Source organism: Ranitomeya variabilis, chromosome 8 (assembly GCF_051348905.1).
Source record: "Ranitomeya variabilis isolate aRanVar5 chromosome 8, aRanVar5.hap1, whole genome shotgun sequence".
NCBI classification, from domain to species: domain Eukaryota; kingdom Metazoa; phylum Chordata; class Amphibia; order Anura; family Dendrobatidae; genus Ranitomeya; species Ranitomeya variabilis.
The window spans coordinates 199,610,795-199,626,083 of NC_135239.1; the positions used below are offsets into that span (position 1 = coordinate 199,610,795).

Here is a 15,289-nt window from a genome sequence, read left to right on the forward strand (position 1 = left end):
GACGAGTCGTAGTTTTGAATGACACCATGAAAAATGTACTGAAAAACGGGGGGGAAAAATTGCAAAGGCGGTAACAAGGTGAAACTAAAGCCCCAACTCCGCCATTGTTTATGGGCGGTAATAATGACCCGGTAACGTGCCCACATGGTGACTAACAGTAATGGAAAACAATCAGGATAAAGGATAAACATCAAAAGTCAGAAAATCCCGCGGACATTTCCCCGCTAGTCGTAGCAACGCCACAATGCAGCGATCAGATTATTCACGGCGATCTGTAAATGGCAGGACTGATTTTTATCTCTCCATTCAGGCCATAAAAAAAATATTAAAAATATAACACTCGGGCCGTGTTCACATGTAGCATAAAAGCTGCATTTTTTTCAGCAGCGTTTTTACGGCAGAAAAACCGGAATTTAACCGTCCAAGCAAATCCATTGTGATTTCATGAAAACTGCGCCCAGAAATGCATAGGATGCGTCCCAACCATCTCGGATACAGCGGGACAGTCCGGATTTGGGTGTACGCCCTGCTGTCCCGGGTGGTCTGCTGAATGCCCCTCACTGCCCTCTCTGGCATCTCCTCCTGCTGGGTTAAAGAGAAAATAGTGCCGGTTACAGTGCCCCCTATATTAGAGCCGGTCACAGTGCCCCCTATATTAGTGCCAGTCACAGTGCCTCCTATATTAGTGCCGGTCACAGTGCCCCCTATATTAGTGCCAGTCACAGTGCCCCCTATATTAGTGCCAGTCACAGTGCCCCCTATATTAGTGCCAGTCACAGTGCCCCCTATATTAGTGCCAGTCACAGTGCCCCCTATATTAGTGCCGGTCACAGTGCCCCCTATATTAGAGCCGGTCACAGTGCCCCCTATATTAGAGCCGGTCACAGTGCCCCCTATATTAGAGCCGGTCACAGTGCCCCCTATATTAGAGCCGGTCACAGTGCCCCCTACATTAGTGCCGGTCACAGTGCCCCTACATTAGTGCCGGTCACAGTGCCCCCTATATTAGTGCCAGTCACAGTGCCCCCTATATTAGTGCCAGTCACAGTGCCCCCTATATTAGAGCCGGTCACAGTGCCCCCTATATTAGTGCCAGTCACAGTGCCTCCTATATTAGTGCCGGTCACAGTGCCCCCTATATTAGTGCCGGTCACAGTGCCCCCTATATTAGTGCCAGTCACAGTGCCCCCTATATTAGTGCCGGTCACAGTGCCCCCTATATTAGTGCCTGTCACAGTGCCCCCTATATTAGTGCCAGTCACAGTGCCCCCTACATTAGTGCCGGTCACAGTGCCCCCTATATTAGAGCCGGTCACAGTGCCCCCTATATTAGTGCCAGTCACAGTGCCCCCTATATTAGTGCCGGTCACAGTGCCCCCTATATTAGTGCCGGTCACAGTGCCCCCTATATTAGTGCCAGTCACAGTGCCCCCTATATTAGTGCCGGTCACAGTGCCCCCTATATTAGTGCCTGTCACAGTGCCCCCTATATTAGTGCCAGTCACAGTGCCCCCTACATTAGTGCCGGTCACAGTGCCCCCTATATTAGAGCCGGTCACAGTGCCCCCTATATTAGTGCCAGTCACAGTGCCCCCTATATTAGTGCCGGTCACAGTGCCCCCTATATTAGTGCCGGTCACAGTGCCCCCTATATTAGTGCCAGTCACAGTGCCCCCTACATTAGTGCCAGTCACAGTGCCCCCTATATTAGAGCCGGTCACAGTGCCCCTACATTAGTGCCGGTCACAGTGCCCCCTACATTAGTGCCGGTCACAGTGCCCCCTACATTAGTGCCGGTCACAGTGCCCTCTACATTAGTGCCGGTCACAGTGCCCCTACATTAGTGCCAGTCACTGTGCCCCCTATATTAGAGCCGGTCACAGTGCCCCCTACATTAGTGCCGGTCACAGTGCCCCCTATATTAGTGCCGGTCACAGTGCCCCCTATATTAGTGCCGTCACAGTGCCCCCTATATTAGTGCCGGTCACAGTGCCCCCTATATTAGTGCCAGTCACAGTGCCCCCTATATTAGTGCCAGTCACAGTGTCCCCTATGTTAGTGCCAGTCACAGTGCCCCCTACATTAGTGCCAGTTACAGTGCCCCTACATTAGTGCCAGTCAGAGTGCCCCCTATATTAGTGCCAGTCACAGTGCCCCCTATATTAGTGCCGGTCACAGTGCCCCCTATATTAGTGCCAGTCACAGTGCCCCCTATATTAGTGCCGGTCACAGTGCCCCCTACATTAGTGCCGGTCACAGTGCCCCCTATATTAGAGCCGGTCACAGTGCCCCCTATATTAGAGCCGGTCACAGTGCCCCCTCAATTGGTGCCAGTCACAGTGCCCCCTACATTAGTGCCAGTCACAGTGCCCCTACATTAGTGCCAGTCACAGTACCCCCTATATTAGTGCCAATCACAGTGCCCCCTATATTAGTGCCGGTCACAGTGCCCCCTATATTAGTGCCACTCACAGTGCCCCCTATATTAGTGCCAATCACAGTGCCCCCTATATTAGTGCCAGTCACAGTGCCCCCTATATTAGTGCCAGTCACAGTGCCCCCTATATTAGTGCCAATCACAGTGCCCCCTATATTAGTGCCAGTCACAGTGCCCCCTATATTAGTGCCAGTCACAGTGCCCCCTATATTAGTGCCACTCACAGTGCCTCCTATATTAGTGCCAGTCACAGTGCCCCCTATATTAGTGCCACTCACAGTGCCCCCTATATTAGTGCCAGTCACAGTGCCCCCTATATTAGAGTCGGTCACAGTGCCCCCTATATTAGTGCCGGTCACAGTGCCCCCTATATTAGTGCCGGTCACAGTGCCCCCTATATTAGTGCCAGTCACAGTGCCCCCTATATTAGTGCCAGTCACAGTGCCCCCTATATTAGTGCCGATCACAGTGCCCCCTATATTAGAGTCGGTCACAGTGCCCCCTATATTAGTGCCGATCACAGTGCCCCCTATATTAGAGTCGGTCACAGTGCCCCCTATATTAGTGCCAGTCACAGTGCCCCCTATATTAGTGCCAGTCACAGTGCCCCCTATATTAGTGCCACTCACAGTGCCCCCTATATTAGTGCCAGTCACAGTGCCCCCTATATTAGTGCCGGTCACAGTGCCCCCTATATTAGTGCCGATCACAGTGCCCCCTATATTAGTGCCGATCACAGTGCCCCCTATATTAGAGTCGGTCACAGTGCCCCCTATATTAGTGCCGGTCACAGTGCCCCCTATATTAGAGTCGGTCACAGTGCCCCCTATATTAGTGCCAGTCACAGTGCCCCCTATATTAGTAACGATCACAGTGCCCCCTATATTAGTAACGATCACAGTGCCCCCTATGTTAGTGCCGATCACAGTGCCCCCTATATTAGGGCCAGTCACCGTGCCCCCTATATCACGGTCGGTCACAGTGCCCCCTGTATTAGTGCCGGTAAGAGAGTCCCTCTATTTGCTTATTATTTGATAATATTTGCTTATTATCACTGGCTGCATTATGACCGGCAACACTCCGTTTTTATTACTACGATTCCATTTCCATTCCTTTGCCAACCACAACATGGCGACTTTAACCACGTGTCACGGCGCCCTCTAGTGTTTGTCCGACTTTAAAACTGAGTCGAGGAAAACATTCAGCGCATGCGCTCTTGAGCTGGCGGTGACGTCTTCAGGGCTGCAGAAGATTGAGGCGCATGCGCGGTCTCTGTCTGAGGTTTGCAGGCTGCAGGGAAGGATCATGGACGTGCAGGTAGCGCCGCTGCGGCCCTGGGACGACTTCTTCCCCGGCTCCGACCGCTTCAGCCGACCGGACTTCCAGGACATCTCCAGATGGAACAACCGAGTGGTCAGCAATCTGCTGTACTACCAGACCAACTACCTGGCGCTGGCGGCGGCCGTCGTCTGCCTGGTGGGGTGAGTGGGAATGATGCTGCGCCTGGAGGGAGGATGGGGGGTGACAGAGCACAGCTGTGGTCCTCCACCTGGTGAGGGCATGCTGGCACTTGTGGTTCTACACCACAGCCAGGTAGTGGGTGAGGCACCATATGGGACCTCTTTTTTAGGTTTTTTGCTTTCGGACACCTGGCAGCATCAGCCGCAGCCTGTATGGACGTGTCCCATATCCGCGGGGGACAGGAACGACAGGTCTCAGGTGTGCGTGCCTGAAAAAGTCCCATAGCGCCCCCCTGTGCCAGGGGCAAGTAACATGGCGCAGTGCGACTAGTCGCCCCGTCCCCAGGCCACACCATTAACTATTCGTGGTAGTTTGTCTGGAAATGTGTAAGGTTCCTTTAAGGCCGATTTTACTTGTCCGACATTGACGGTCTCCGTACTGCCTGCCCTGTCCGGAGCGGCCGCGGGGTCTCCTTACCTACGAGACTGCTGACTTCGAAATCAGAAACCCACAGCAGGTCCGGTTTGTAAGAGGCGATGAGGTTTTAAAGCAAATATGTTACTAAACAAATCTTAGACCTGATGAAGCAGGTATATTTACTTTGATGGTAGCGTCAGAATGGCTGACTACATTCTGTGAGAAAGTTTACCCCATTCTCCGTTTCTCTAGCCTGATTGCTCCTCAGTGTCCCTCCTCCCTGCTGAGATCTCACATTGCTCAGAACAAGCTGCAGCAGTCGGTCAGGCTGGATGGATGGATGACTGTCAATAATTTGCAGTAGATTTTGAAGGGGTTTTTCATTTATGACCCGATTTGTCCTATCAAAATGATTTAGCACAAGCTCGTCTGCTTCATAGCTGGGCCGTCCTTGGTCTTTTCTGTCATTGACTGCTGCAGACAATCCACTGTAGCCGGCAGTCCGGGTTGGGGGGACACAGTGATTCTTGCTGGCAGATGACATTTAGTCTCTGCCTGCGGTATTTTAGGCTCAGTCCTCAGGACCGCACCTCTGCTATAGGAAGTGGATGAGTAACACACAGCTCACTAGGCAGATGGGTTCTTCAGCGCAGCTCTGACCAATGGAGGCGGGGAGGGGAGTCTGTGCCAGGAGACATAATGGCTTCTTCAGCACAACTCTGACCAATGGGGAGGGGAGTCTGTGCCGGGAGACATAAAGGCTTCTTCAGCGCAGCTCTGACCAATGGAGGGGAGTCTGTGCCGGGAGACATAATTCTCCCCATCTTTTTTTTTTTGTTTGTTTTCCTTTTCCCCCCCCCCCCCCCCCCCCCAAGGCAAAGAAGTGATATGTTGCACCTTTTTCAACTTGGAGAAAAAAAAAACAGGCTTATTAAAACAGGAGCTGGTTATGTTCACACTGAGGGGCTTTTATTTGAATTATTGTGGCTGAAAAATCCACATTGTAAAAAAAATCCCTTCTTTTTTTTCTGCTTCCAACATGGAATGTAGCGTAAGGTGTATATTTTATTTTTTTGTCTGTTTCCACTCAAATATCTTGCAAAAACGTTGGATTTATGCATGTAAAACACAACAAAGAATTGCCATGACACTTTCTCTAACACTTTATCATGGTTTGTTTTTTTTCGCGCATTTTTCTTACTTAAATGAATGGGAAACTTGTTGGTTGCACTCAGCTTGCAGCATATTTTATGTGGTTTTTCTCCGGAAGAAGCCAACGGTGAAACGCGCATTGGGGTGGGGAGCCGCCTCTTGTCTTATCTTCACTGATCTCCAGGTAGTTCTGTAATTCTTATGTTTAGTTGCTGGCTGCATAAATCTCTTTTGTCTCACTGATCACTTGTAGCTAAAGTGGATTTGTCTTTGTGCCAGGCTATTCAATCACTTTGAGAGATATATATATATATATAATCTGGCTCATGATCATGTATTTACTGGTTTTTGTTACCTTCAGTGGCACCTCCCTTTGTGAGATATGATACCTAGTGATGAAATCTGTCTTGTGGTTGTTGTTGTTTAATCTTTATTTTTAGCTAATGATACGCTCGTGCTCCTGGGCGGCCTGTGTGTGTGTGGGGGGGTCTTCTGATTAGGTATTCATCTGTATGACTTCTAATAGGTCACTGATCTGCCCCCTATTTTACATACCGATTATTATATGTATTAAAAAAATCACATTCGGGCGCCTGCGCTGTTGCATGATCGCGTGTATAAAGCGCATTCCATTTTTTTTTATTTGCTGATATAAATTTATTAAGAAAAAATTTTAAAAAAATTCTGTCTCAAAATGGCACGGGCTGCTCCTGCGCATTAGCATTTGTCTGTGATAAAACATTTTTAATGCACTTTATACACGCGATCATGCTGCAGCCTTGGCACCTGCCAGCTGAAGGTGTTTTTTTTTCTGTTTCTTTTTTTTGTTTGTTTGTTTGTTTTTTCCCAATACATAGAATATTCATTATGTAAACTAGGGGGCAGGTCACGGAGGGATCAGTGACCTATCATAAGCTATACAGATGCATATATAATCAGAGCACCACAAGAAGCCCCCCACAGCCCCTCCCCGGAGCACCCGTATATCATAATCTGAAAATAAAAATTAAACAACCACAAGACAGATTTCAGCAACCAAGGTATTGTTGTAATCAGTATAACGGCGCCGACCTGACATTGTGTGTAGGTTACTGAGCACAATTCTGCTGACAGGTTCCCTTTAATGGGGTTTAAAGCATTTCCTATTAATGCCCTATCTTAACAATCGAGGGGAACTGATTCTAGGACCCTCAGTGGTCACCGTAAAGAAGCCCCCCCCCCCCCCCCCCTGTTGTTTTATCGAGACAGTGCAGTTCCCGTAAATATCAGTGCCTGGGTGCTACAGTTCAGCCCATTCATTTGAATAAAGGGCATCATAAAGTGCTAATTATGGGGGTCTTGGACATGAGACTTTCTTGGAGACAGTCCTATAAAACCCCTCTAATCGGGCACTACTATGTATTGGCGTGACTCTACGGACACTGCTCTAAGGTGGCACATGCTGTTCGATAGGCGGTAGTTTATATGGGACAGCCGCATGGGTGCTCCAGTGAGGGACAGCTGGTGCCACTGTCTGCTCCAAGCAGTGTTATATGGGGGCTTTGATGTCAACCAGCTTTGTGCATTTGGTAATGTTTAGATTTGGACCCTGGGCAGATTATGGGCTGACACTGCTCTGCGATGCCCCATGGCATATAATCAGAGGTTATTTGTAGCAGGATAATAAATCCCTGGATATTATTCTATATTCAGGCCTTGCAGTGCCCCTGCTGCCATTTATCACCTTATTAGTGTCCACTCATCACCCCCTGAAATATCCCCTTCTGTGCCCTATCACTGACCCTCAGCAGTGCCAGGGTCCGATGCTTACGGCCTTGTTTAATGTCAGTATGTGCGTTGTCAGGGCGTCTCGCTTCTTTTTACTTAAGTTTTCCTCCAGGATCTTGGAAACGGATGCAATCATTAGTGATTGGCGAAGCCCGGGAATCCTTTCATGCCACTCGTGATCCCTGGTGACCTTCCTAATCCGTGGTGTAAAGCTTAGAGGGTCATCCCCGGGGAGGCAAATATAGCACCGTATTCCTGCCAGCCTCCCTAATATTTACAGGAAAGGCTTAAGGGAAAAAAATCTGGTCCTTAAAGGGAGTGAGTAGGTCTGTGTTATTACAGATCTGTTCAACTTAAAGGGGTTGTCCAAAAAAAAATCATATCCCCAATCCACAGGATACATAATGATAATTGTATGATTAGTGGGAGTCAAAACTCTGAGACCTCCACTAATGCTGAGAATGGGGGGCTCAAATCTGTAGAGGGTTGTAGTGAGCATGTGCGACCACTTCTCAATTCACTGGCTGTAGGAGTGATGGTCGCACATGCTCACTACTGCTCCATTCATACAGGGGACTTTGGGATTGGTAGGAGGATCGGCATAACTGTGGGTCATCATTGAAAACAGTCAGCAAGTTTGCAGTTACCCCCTACCCTGATGGCATAGCTGGGACACTTGGTGCCTAACGTAAAGAGTTGAGCAGGAGGATTCGCAAGGGCTTGGTCCAACGTCCGCATTGACTGTCCATGGCCTCCTAACCTTATCCTACCTGCTGGATGCAGAGAGATTTTAGCTCTGAAGCCTTTCGAATTGTGAATTCAGCTGTGGACAAGGACCCAGACTGTAAATCCACATGTACGCGGTTATTTTTTGCCATACGGAGCGTTGCAGTTTTATTGGGAGATCACGGCCATACTGAATTTCATGTGCCGGCTCTTGCGCGGCGCCAACTCTTGCGCGGCTTTCCCCTCCTCACTTTTGGGTGTTGGCCGTGTGAGCGCACATCTGGTAACTTTCTGTTCCTGCGGCCTCGATGATATTCACTTTTTCCAGGCCGTTATAAGAAGCTATTTGTCAGCTATATTTAGCTCGGTGCTTATTACGTCCAACCTCAGATCTGCTGCTCACTGCCGGTGGAGGAAGGCGGCCAAGTAATGATGGAGTGAGCGGAGCAGGTGGAGGCCGGTGTAATGTAAAGAGGGATCCTGGGAACGGCTGCACGTCTGATATAGTCCATCGTTTTTATATGTACAGGTCCTTCTCAAAAAATTAGCATATAGTGTTAAATTTCATTATTTACCATAATGTAATGATTACAATTAAACTTTCATATATTATAGATTCATTATCCACCAACTGAAATTTGTCAGGTCTTTTATTGTTTTAATACTGATGATTTTGGCATACAACTCCTGATAACCCAAAAAACCTGTCTCAATAAATTAGCATATTTCACCCGTCCAATCAAATAAAAGTGTTTTTTAATAACAAACAAAAAAACCATCAAATAATAATGTTCAGTTATGCACTCAATACTTGGTCGGGAATCCTTTGGCAGAAATGACTGCTTCAATGCGGCGTGGCATAGAGGCAATCAGCCTGTGACACTGCTGAGATGTTATGGAGGCCCAGGATGCTTCAATAGCGGCCTTAAGCTCATCCAGAGTGTTGGGTCTTGCGTCTCTCAACTTTCTCTTCACAATATCCCACAGATTCTCTATGGGGTTCAGGTCAGGAGAGTTGGCAGGCCAATTGAGCACAGTAATACCATGGTCAGTAAACCATTTACCAGTGGTTTTGGCACTGTGAGCAGGTGCCAGGTCGTGCTGAAAAATGAAATCTTCATCTCCATAAAGCATTTCAGCCGATGGAAGCATGAAGGGCTCCAAAATCTCCTGATAGCTAGCTGCATTGACCCTGCCCTTGATGAAACACAGTGGACCAACACCAGCAGCTGACATGGCACCCCACACCATCACTGACTGTGGGTACTTGACACTGGACTTCAGGCATTTTGGCATTTCCTTCTCCCCAGTCTTCCTCCAGACTCTGGCACCTTGAATGACATGCAAAATTTGCTTTCATCAGAAAAAAGTACTTGGGACCACTTAGCAACAGTCCAGTGCTGCTTCTCTGTAGCCCAGGTCAGGCGCTTCTGCCGCTGTTTATGGTTCAAAAGTGGCTTTACCTGGGGAATGCGGCACCTGTAGCCCATTTCCTGCACACGCCTGTGGACGGTGGCTCTGGATGTTTCCACACCAGACTCAGTCCACTGCTTCCTCAGGGTCCGGTCACCTCTTCTCGTTGTACAGCGTTTTCTGCCACATTGTTTCCTTCCAACAGACTTACCATTGAGGTGCCTTGATACAGCACTCTGGGAACAGCCTATTTGTTGAGAAATTTCTTTCTGGGTCTTACCCTCTTGCTTGAGGGTGTCAATGATGGCCTTCTTGACATCTGTCAGGTCGCTAGTCTTACCCATGATGGGGGTTTTGAGTAATGAACCAGGCAGGGAGTTTTTAAAAGCCTCAGGTATCTTTTGCATGTGTTTAGAGTTAATTAGTTGATTCAGAAGATTAGGGTAATAGGTCGTTTAGAGAACCTTTTCTTGATATGCTAATTTATTGAGACAGGTTTTTTGGGTTATCAGGAGTTGTAGGCCAAAATCATCAGTATTAAAACAATAAAAGACCTGACAAATTTCAGTTGGTGGATAATGAATCTATAATATATGAAAGTTTAATTGTAATCATTACATTATGGTAAATAATGAAATGTAACACTATATGCTAATTTTTTGAGAAGGACCTGTATATAATCCACTGATCAGGCAGAACATTAAAACCGCTCCGTGCTGGGACATACAGGGAGCGAGTGGACAGTCTTTGATGTTGAGGGTCTGGAAGTGGGAAATCGGGTAAAGAGACGAGTGACAGTCATCTAGACATCACATTTGGGCCATTGTCGGCATCCTTTTATCTGTAACACCGCCTGTCTCGTGTGGAGGGAAATATCATGAGAAGACGAGGAAGAACGACCAGTGATCCGGCGATGGGGCACCCATGGCTTATTGATACACACGAACAGTAAAGATTTAGGCCGTCTGGTCCAAAACCACTAAAGAATCTGTAGTACGAAGTGCTTATAAAGTTCGGGAATCGCAGCGTGCCTCTATGGCGGAGGGGAGTCGGGTTGTGCAGGGAGGTGCGCCTAACTGTGGCACAGGGGAACGGGGTTGGGCACAGCAGCGCTCCTCTTTGTGGCACAGGGGAGTCCTGTGACGCATGACCATGCGCCTTTCTCTGTGGCACAGGGGAGTCAGGTGGCACAGGGCGGCGTGCCTCTCTCTGCGGCACAGGGGAGTCGGGTGGCACAGGGCGGCGTGCCTCTCTCTGCGGCACAGGGGAGTCGGGTGGCGCAGGGCGACGTGTGTCTCTCTCTCTCTCTCTCTCTCTCTCTCTCTCTCTCTCTCTCTCTCTCTCTCTCTCTCTCTCTCTCTCTCTCTCTCTCTCTCTCTCTCTCTCTCTCTCTCTCTCTCTCTCTCTCTCTCATCGGGTTGCGCAGGGGGCGACGCGCCTCTGTGGCACAGGGGAGCGGGGTTTCGTACAGCGGCGCGCCTCTGGCACAGGGGAGTCGGGTTGCGCAGGGCAAAAAGAAAGTGGATTAATGGGATTTTTGAGCACATGTCATAAACTATGGGTGATCCTCCACTATAAATTTCCTTCCGGTTTTACATTTTCTCTTATGTTTTTTTCCTTAGGTTTCTAAGTCCTCTCAACATGCTCCTGGGCGCCACCATCGTGGTCCTGGTCTTCCTGGGGTTCGTTTGGACGTCGCACAATAAGGATGTTGTCCGTAAATTTAAGAAGCAGTACCCCACTCTTTTCATCATGTCCATCATGCTGTCCAGCTACTTCGTCATCTCCATGTTCGGAGGAGTGATGGTGTTCATGTTTGGCATTACGTTCCCACTTTTATGTAAGTCGTAGGGGATTAATTTATTTATATATATATATATATATATATATATATATATATATTTTTATTGTATTTTTCCATAATGGCCGATGGATATAGAGAAACGTAACGTAAAGTGCCGCTGACCCCTGATTCATGCTGGCTGCGGTTTAGGCAACCGCTTAACCTCTTCCTCCTCTTTCCGCCCTCTAGTGATGTTCATCCACGCATCTCTGAGACTCCGCAACGTCAAGAACAAGGTGGAGAACAAGATCGAAAGCGTCGGCTTAAAGAAGACTCCGATGGGGATTGTACTGGACGCCCTGGAACAGCAGGAGGAAAACTTTGCAAAAATAGCTGCCGTCCTTAATAAAGCGAAGGAATGAGCACGAGCGACCCCCGACCTCACCCCACAGACCCCGCGCTCCTCCGTCATGTACCATCTGAGGTTATCTTTGTTTCAGTTGTGTGTGTATAGGGGGCAGCACCTCACTGCCATCTTTCCTACCCCTCCCCCCCCCCCCCCCCCCCCCCAATCCCATCGGTCCGACACAGAGACCTAATTTTTTTTTTTTTTTTTCTGTGTGAGATGTGGTAACCTCACAACTGTCTCTACAATGGGGCCAGCTGCTTTTTTTTTTTTTCCAGCATCTTATAGTAGAACCTAATGGAACATCCTCTTGTGTGGTCTTAGAGATATAGGGAGGACCACTCCACTCAGTCAAGTGTCCCCCACCAACCCTCATCTTTACACCTCCAAAAAAAAGTATTATCAGGTCATGGAAGTGTTAATTTTGCAGGTATAGAGGAATGCCCATCTTTGTAGGGGGGTCCTATATTTTAATACTCAGTTTTGGGGTTTTTTTTGGGGGGGGGGGGTTCGTCTTGCCCCTTTACAACATTCTTTCTGTTTCAGTTGTGTGTGTGTGTAGGGGGCAGCTGCAACACAATGCAGGGATTGCCTAACAAACAAGCAAGCATCCTTGCTTGTGTTTCAGCTGTCGAATAGCCGCAGGGACTCTAACCTGTTTTTCGAGCCCGCCGGTTAGCACCTGAGCATGCGCAGATAACACCTTATGTCAGCACGCACGCTCATCACTAGTACTGACGCATGAAAAGCAATTCCATAAAACCCTCTAGGAACGGAGCTGACGACTCTGTAAATGTTCCCTCTGGACAGAGCGCCACCGCCGTTATATCTAAATCGACAGGTTGCAAGATGGCGGCTTACCCTTTAAGGGAACCTGATAGGGAAGATGATCTGCGCGAGGGACGGCTCGCAACGATGAGGAACTGACACCCGTATTAAAAAGCTGCCATTCCTTTTTTTTTCTTCCAATCTGACGAGTATTCTTTGCCCTACATATTTATCGTTCTTTTTGTTTCATATATTATATTTTATTTCTAATTCTATTTATCCTAATATATATTTTCCTGCAATTTTTGTACATGAATAAAGGGCATAGTCTATGCAAAAACCTTACGTCCTATAGAAACCAGCAATCTGAGTTTTAGCCACTTATTTTTTTTCTCTTTGCAGTAAATATGGCGGGGGGGGGGTAGTCCTCTCAGACTTCTGATTCTCCAGCAGTGGGGAACTGTAAGTCTCAGCATGCTCTGACAACCTGGGGATTGGCAAAGCATGACTGGCGTCTTGGGGGGCCGCTGCCGTAATAAAACTCGCTCCTTCCCTGGCTGATGATTGTAGGTTCTGTAAAAGTGTATAGAAAATAAAACCGGGCCGTCCGACTAATTATTCCAATGTTGGAAGTCTCGTTCCTCCCCGCTAATGGTGGAGCAGCGGCCATTCTGTAGCGCCGTGGAGAGATGACCTTCAAGGGGGTCACTTTGTCCAAAAAAAGTAATGTTTTAAAGGAGTTTAATGTTCTTCTGTAAAACTTCACAGAAGGGAGCCATCGGTTCGGGCAAGATGATAATGCCACAATTACTCCCTGGCCTCGGCCCTCGAGTCACTGGTGGTGAGGACCTCATCTCTTCTGGTTTATTGGAAATGCTTGGAGCATAGGCTGGATTCTGAGGGTGAGAATGGTGTCCTTTTTTTAGTTTATTTATTTATTTTTTTTCCATTGTTAAAGGAATTGTCCACAACGTAAAGAATTGCCTAAAGAATTTAGGCAATGGACAACCCCTTTAAGATTTGAAGACTACTGCAATAACTAGGAAATGGCCTTTCTGTATTTACTTGGTCGCCATTCCTGCTCCCATAGGGGTGGTAGAGAGGGGTGAGACTTATAGTTGAGGGAAACTTTTGGTTAGGACAGACAACTATGGGATTTCGATCTGTAAGTCTTTTAGTTCATTTGACACTTTACCTACAAGCAATAGGAAAAAAAACGAAAGCTTCTCTAGTAACCATGGCTTCTCCATTGTCTGCGTTTATGCTACCTCTCTGCTTTTGCTCCACATTAGTCTAATCTACGTTTCCGGACCTCACTTGTCACTTAAAATCCTCCAAGGACCACTAACCTGATGAATACAGCAATGCCTAAACAAATGCTGATCCTCGTGGGCGGTCCTCTCCGCTGGCCGTCCCAGGAGGATCTCCCTCTATATCTTGGCCATGTGTAACAGTGAGCCATTGAGACTTATTTATTTGCTTTTTTTTACTGTCATCATTCCGGCTTCACCACTGCAAAATCTGAAATTGGAGCACGTTCCCCGTCCTTGGAAGCCCCTTCTTGTTATTCAGGGGCGGAGAGCTGCTGCAAAAGCCACTCACTATTTTCCTTTTTCCCCCTCAGAACATCTTCTTGAGCAGCGGGGAGTGGGTGGAAGCGTCTCCAAACTAGGCAGGCTGCAAAAAAAATAAATACCGATAGGTCGGCGGTAGCGGATCCATGTATGCCAGGCTCCTGACAAACTCATTGATCAAAGCTGCTGGGTACTGCGAGCTCCCACCCATTCATTGTATCAGTATGCTTGTAGTACCACTCACAACCACTATGTGATGTATGGAGCTGGGAAATCCTAAGAAACTGACACTTTTTTTTTTTTTTTTTTTCAAAATCTTGGACCGCTCCTTTAAGACTTCAGTGGCTTGCTCCTAATGATTTTCTTATAAGGGACTTTCTTCTTAATATTACACACTTCTGCTGTACATAATATGGTCTTGTAGTATTAGCTAGGGCCGAGGCGTTACTGACTCGATGGCAACGAGAAAAGCCAGAACTTCTATCTGCGATGCATGTGTAAGGTCTAGTATCAGTGCAATATGTCACACGTGTATGGAAGCTTGGGAAACGAGAAGCAACTTAACAATAAACTGAAAGCTGACAAAAAGTGGAATATTTGGTGTTTATTTTCTTTTTATAATGCTGTAGTCAGTAGCTGACGTATGTCTCTATGGCGGCGTTCATCGGAGGCCCCTCCTGAGCTGCGCTCTATAACGCCCCTCACCTGCCCGAGGACACTGAGAACGACCGCCGTCTATAGGGGCCGTACCCCAACAACGACAACTGTCACTTTGGTATTCGAGGGCAGCACTGATTGATTTCTCTACCTTTAGGCACTGGCTTATCTTAAGTAAGAACAATAAAGAAATTTGTCACAAAGGATTTTCATTCTATGTGGGATACACTGAGGCTTCTGGTACTACACAAACAGAAAAGTGTAACTTGACCGACCAGTCTCTGATTTACCCTGAAGCCATATTCCATAACAATAAATAAAAGGTTTGAAATAACTTCGCAGGTCACGCTATATCATTTATCCTGTGCTGATCCTATGTTATCCTCCAGAGCTGCACTCACTATTCTGCTGGTGCAGTCAGTGTACATACATTACATTACTGATCCTGAGTTACCTCCTGTTTTCTACCCCAGAGCTGCACTCACTATTCTGCTGGTGCAGTCACTGTGTACATACATTACATTACTGATCCTGATTTACATCCTGTATTATACTCCAGAGCTGCACTCACTATTCTGCTGATGCAGTCACTGTGTACATACATTACATTACTGATCCTGAGGTACATCCTGTATTATACTCCAGAGCTGCACTCACTATTCTGCTGGTGCAGTCACTGTGTACATACATTACATTACTGATCCTGAGTTACCGCCTGTATTATACTC

At 47.5% G+C, this 15,289-nt stretch overlaps 1 protein-coding gene across 1 annotated transcript; it reads left to right on the top strand.

Annotated features, from left to right (window-relative positions):
* Window positions 1-3,649: 3,649 nt before the first annotated feature.
* ARL6IP5 (ARF like GTPase 6 interacting protein 5) lies at window positions 3,650-14,498 on the top strand. Its single transcript, XM_077276076.1, has 3 exons — window positions 3,650-3,918; window positions 10,996-11,213; window positions 11,406-14,498. Exons 1-3 carry the CDS (start codon window positions 3,743-3,745, stop codon window positions 11,576-11,578), a joined length of 567 nt encoding a protein of 188 aa, XP_077132191.1. The 5' UTR covers window positions 3,650-3,742; the 3' UTR covers window positions 11,579-14,498.
* Window positions 14,499-15,289: the final 791 nt, after the last annotated feature.

Excerpts from the sequence above, each read along its gene's own strand:
- ARL6IP5 (XM_077276076.1), top strand. The coding sequence starts at position 3,743 with ATGGACGTGCAGGTAGCGCCGCTGCGGCCCTGGGACGACTTCTTCCCC. Across the intron at positions 3,919-10,995 it reads GCCGTCGTCTGCCTGGTGGG|GTTTCTAAGTCCTCTCAACA; the intron begins GTGAGTGGGAAT and ends TTTTTTCCTTAG. Across the intron at positions 11,214-11,405 it reads CATTACGTTCCCACTTTTAT|TGATGTTCATCCACGCATCT; the intron begins GTAAGTCGTAGG and ends TCCGCCCTCTAG.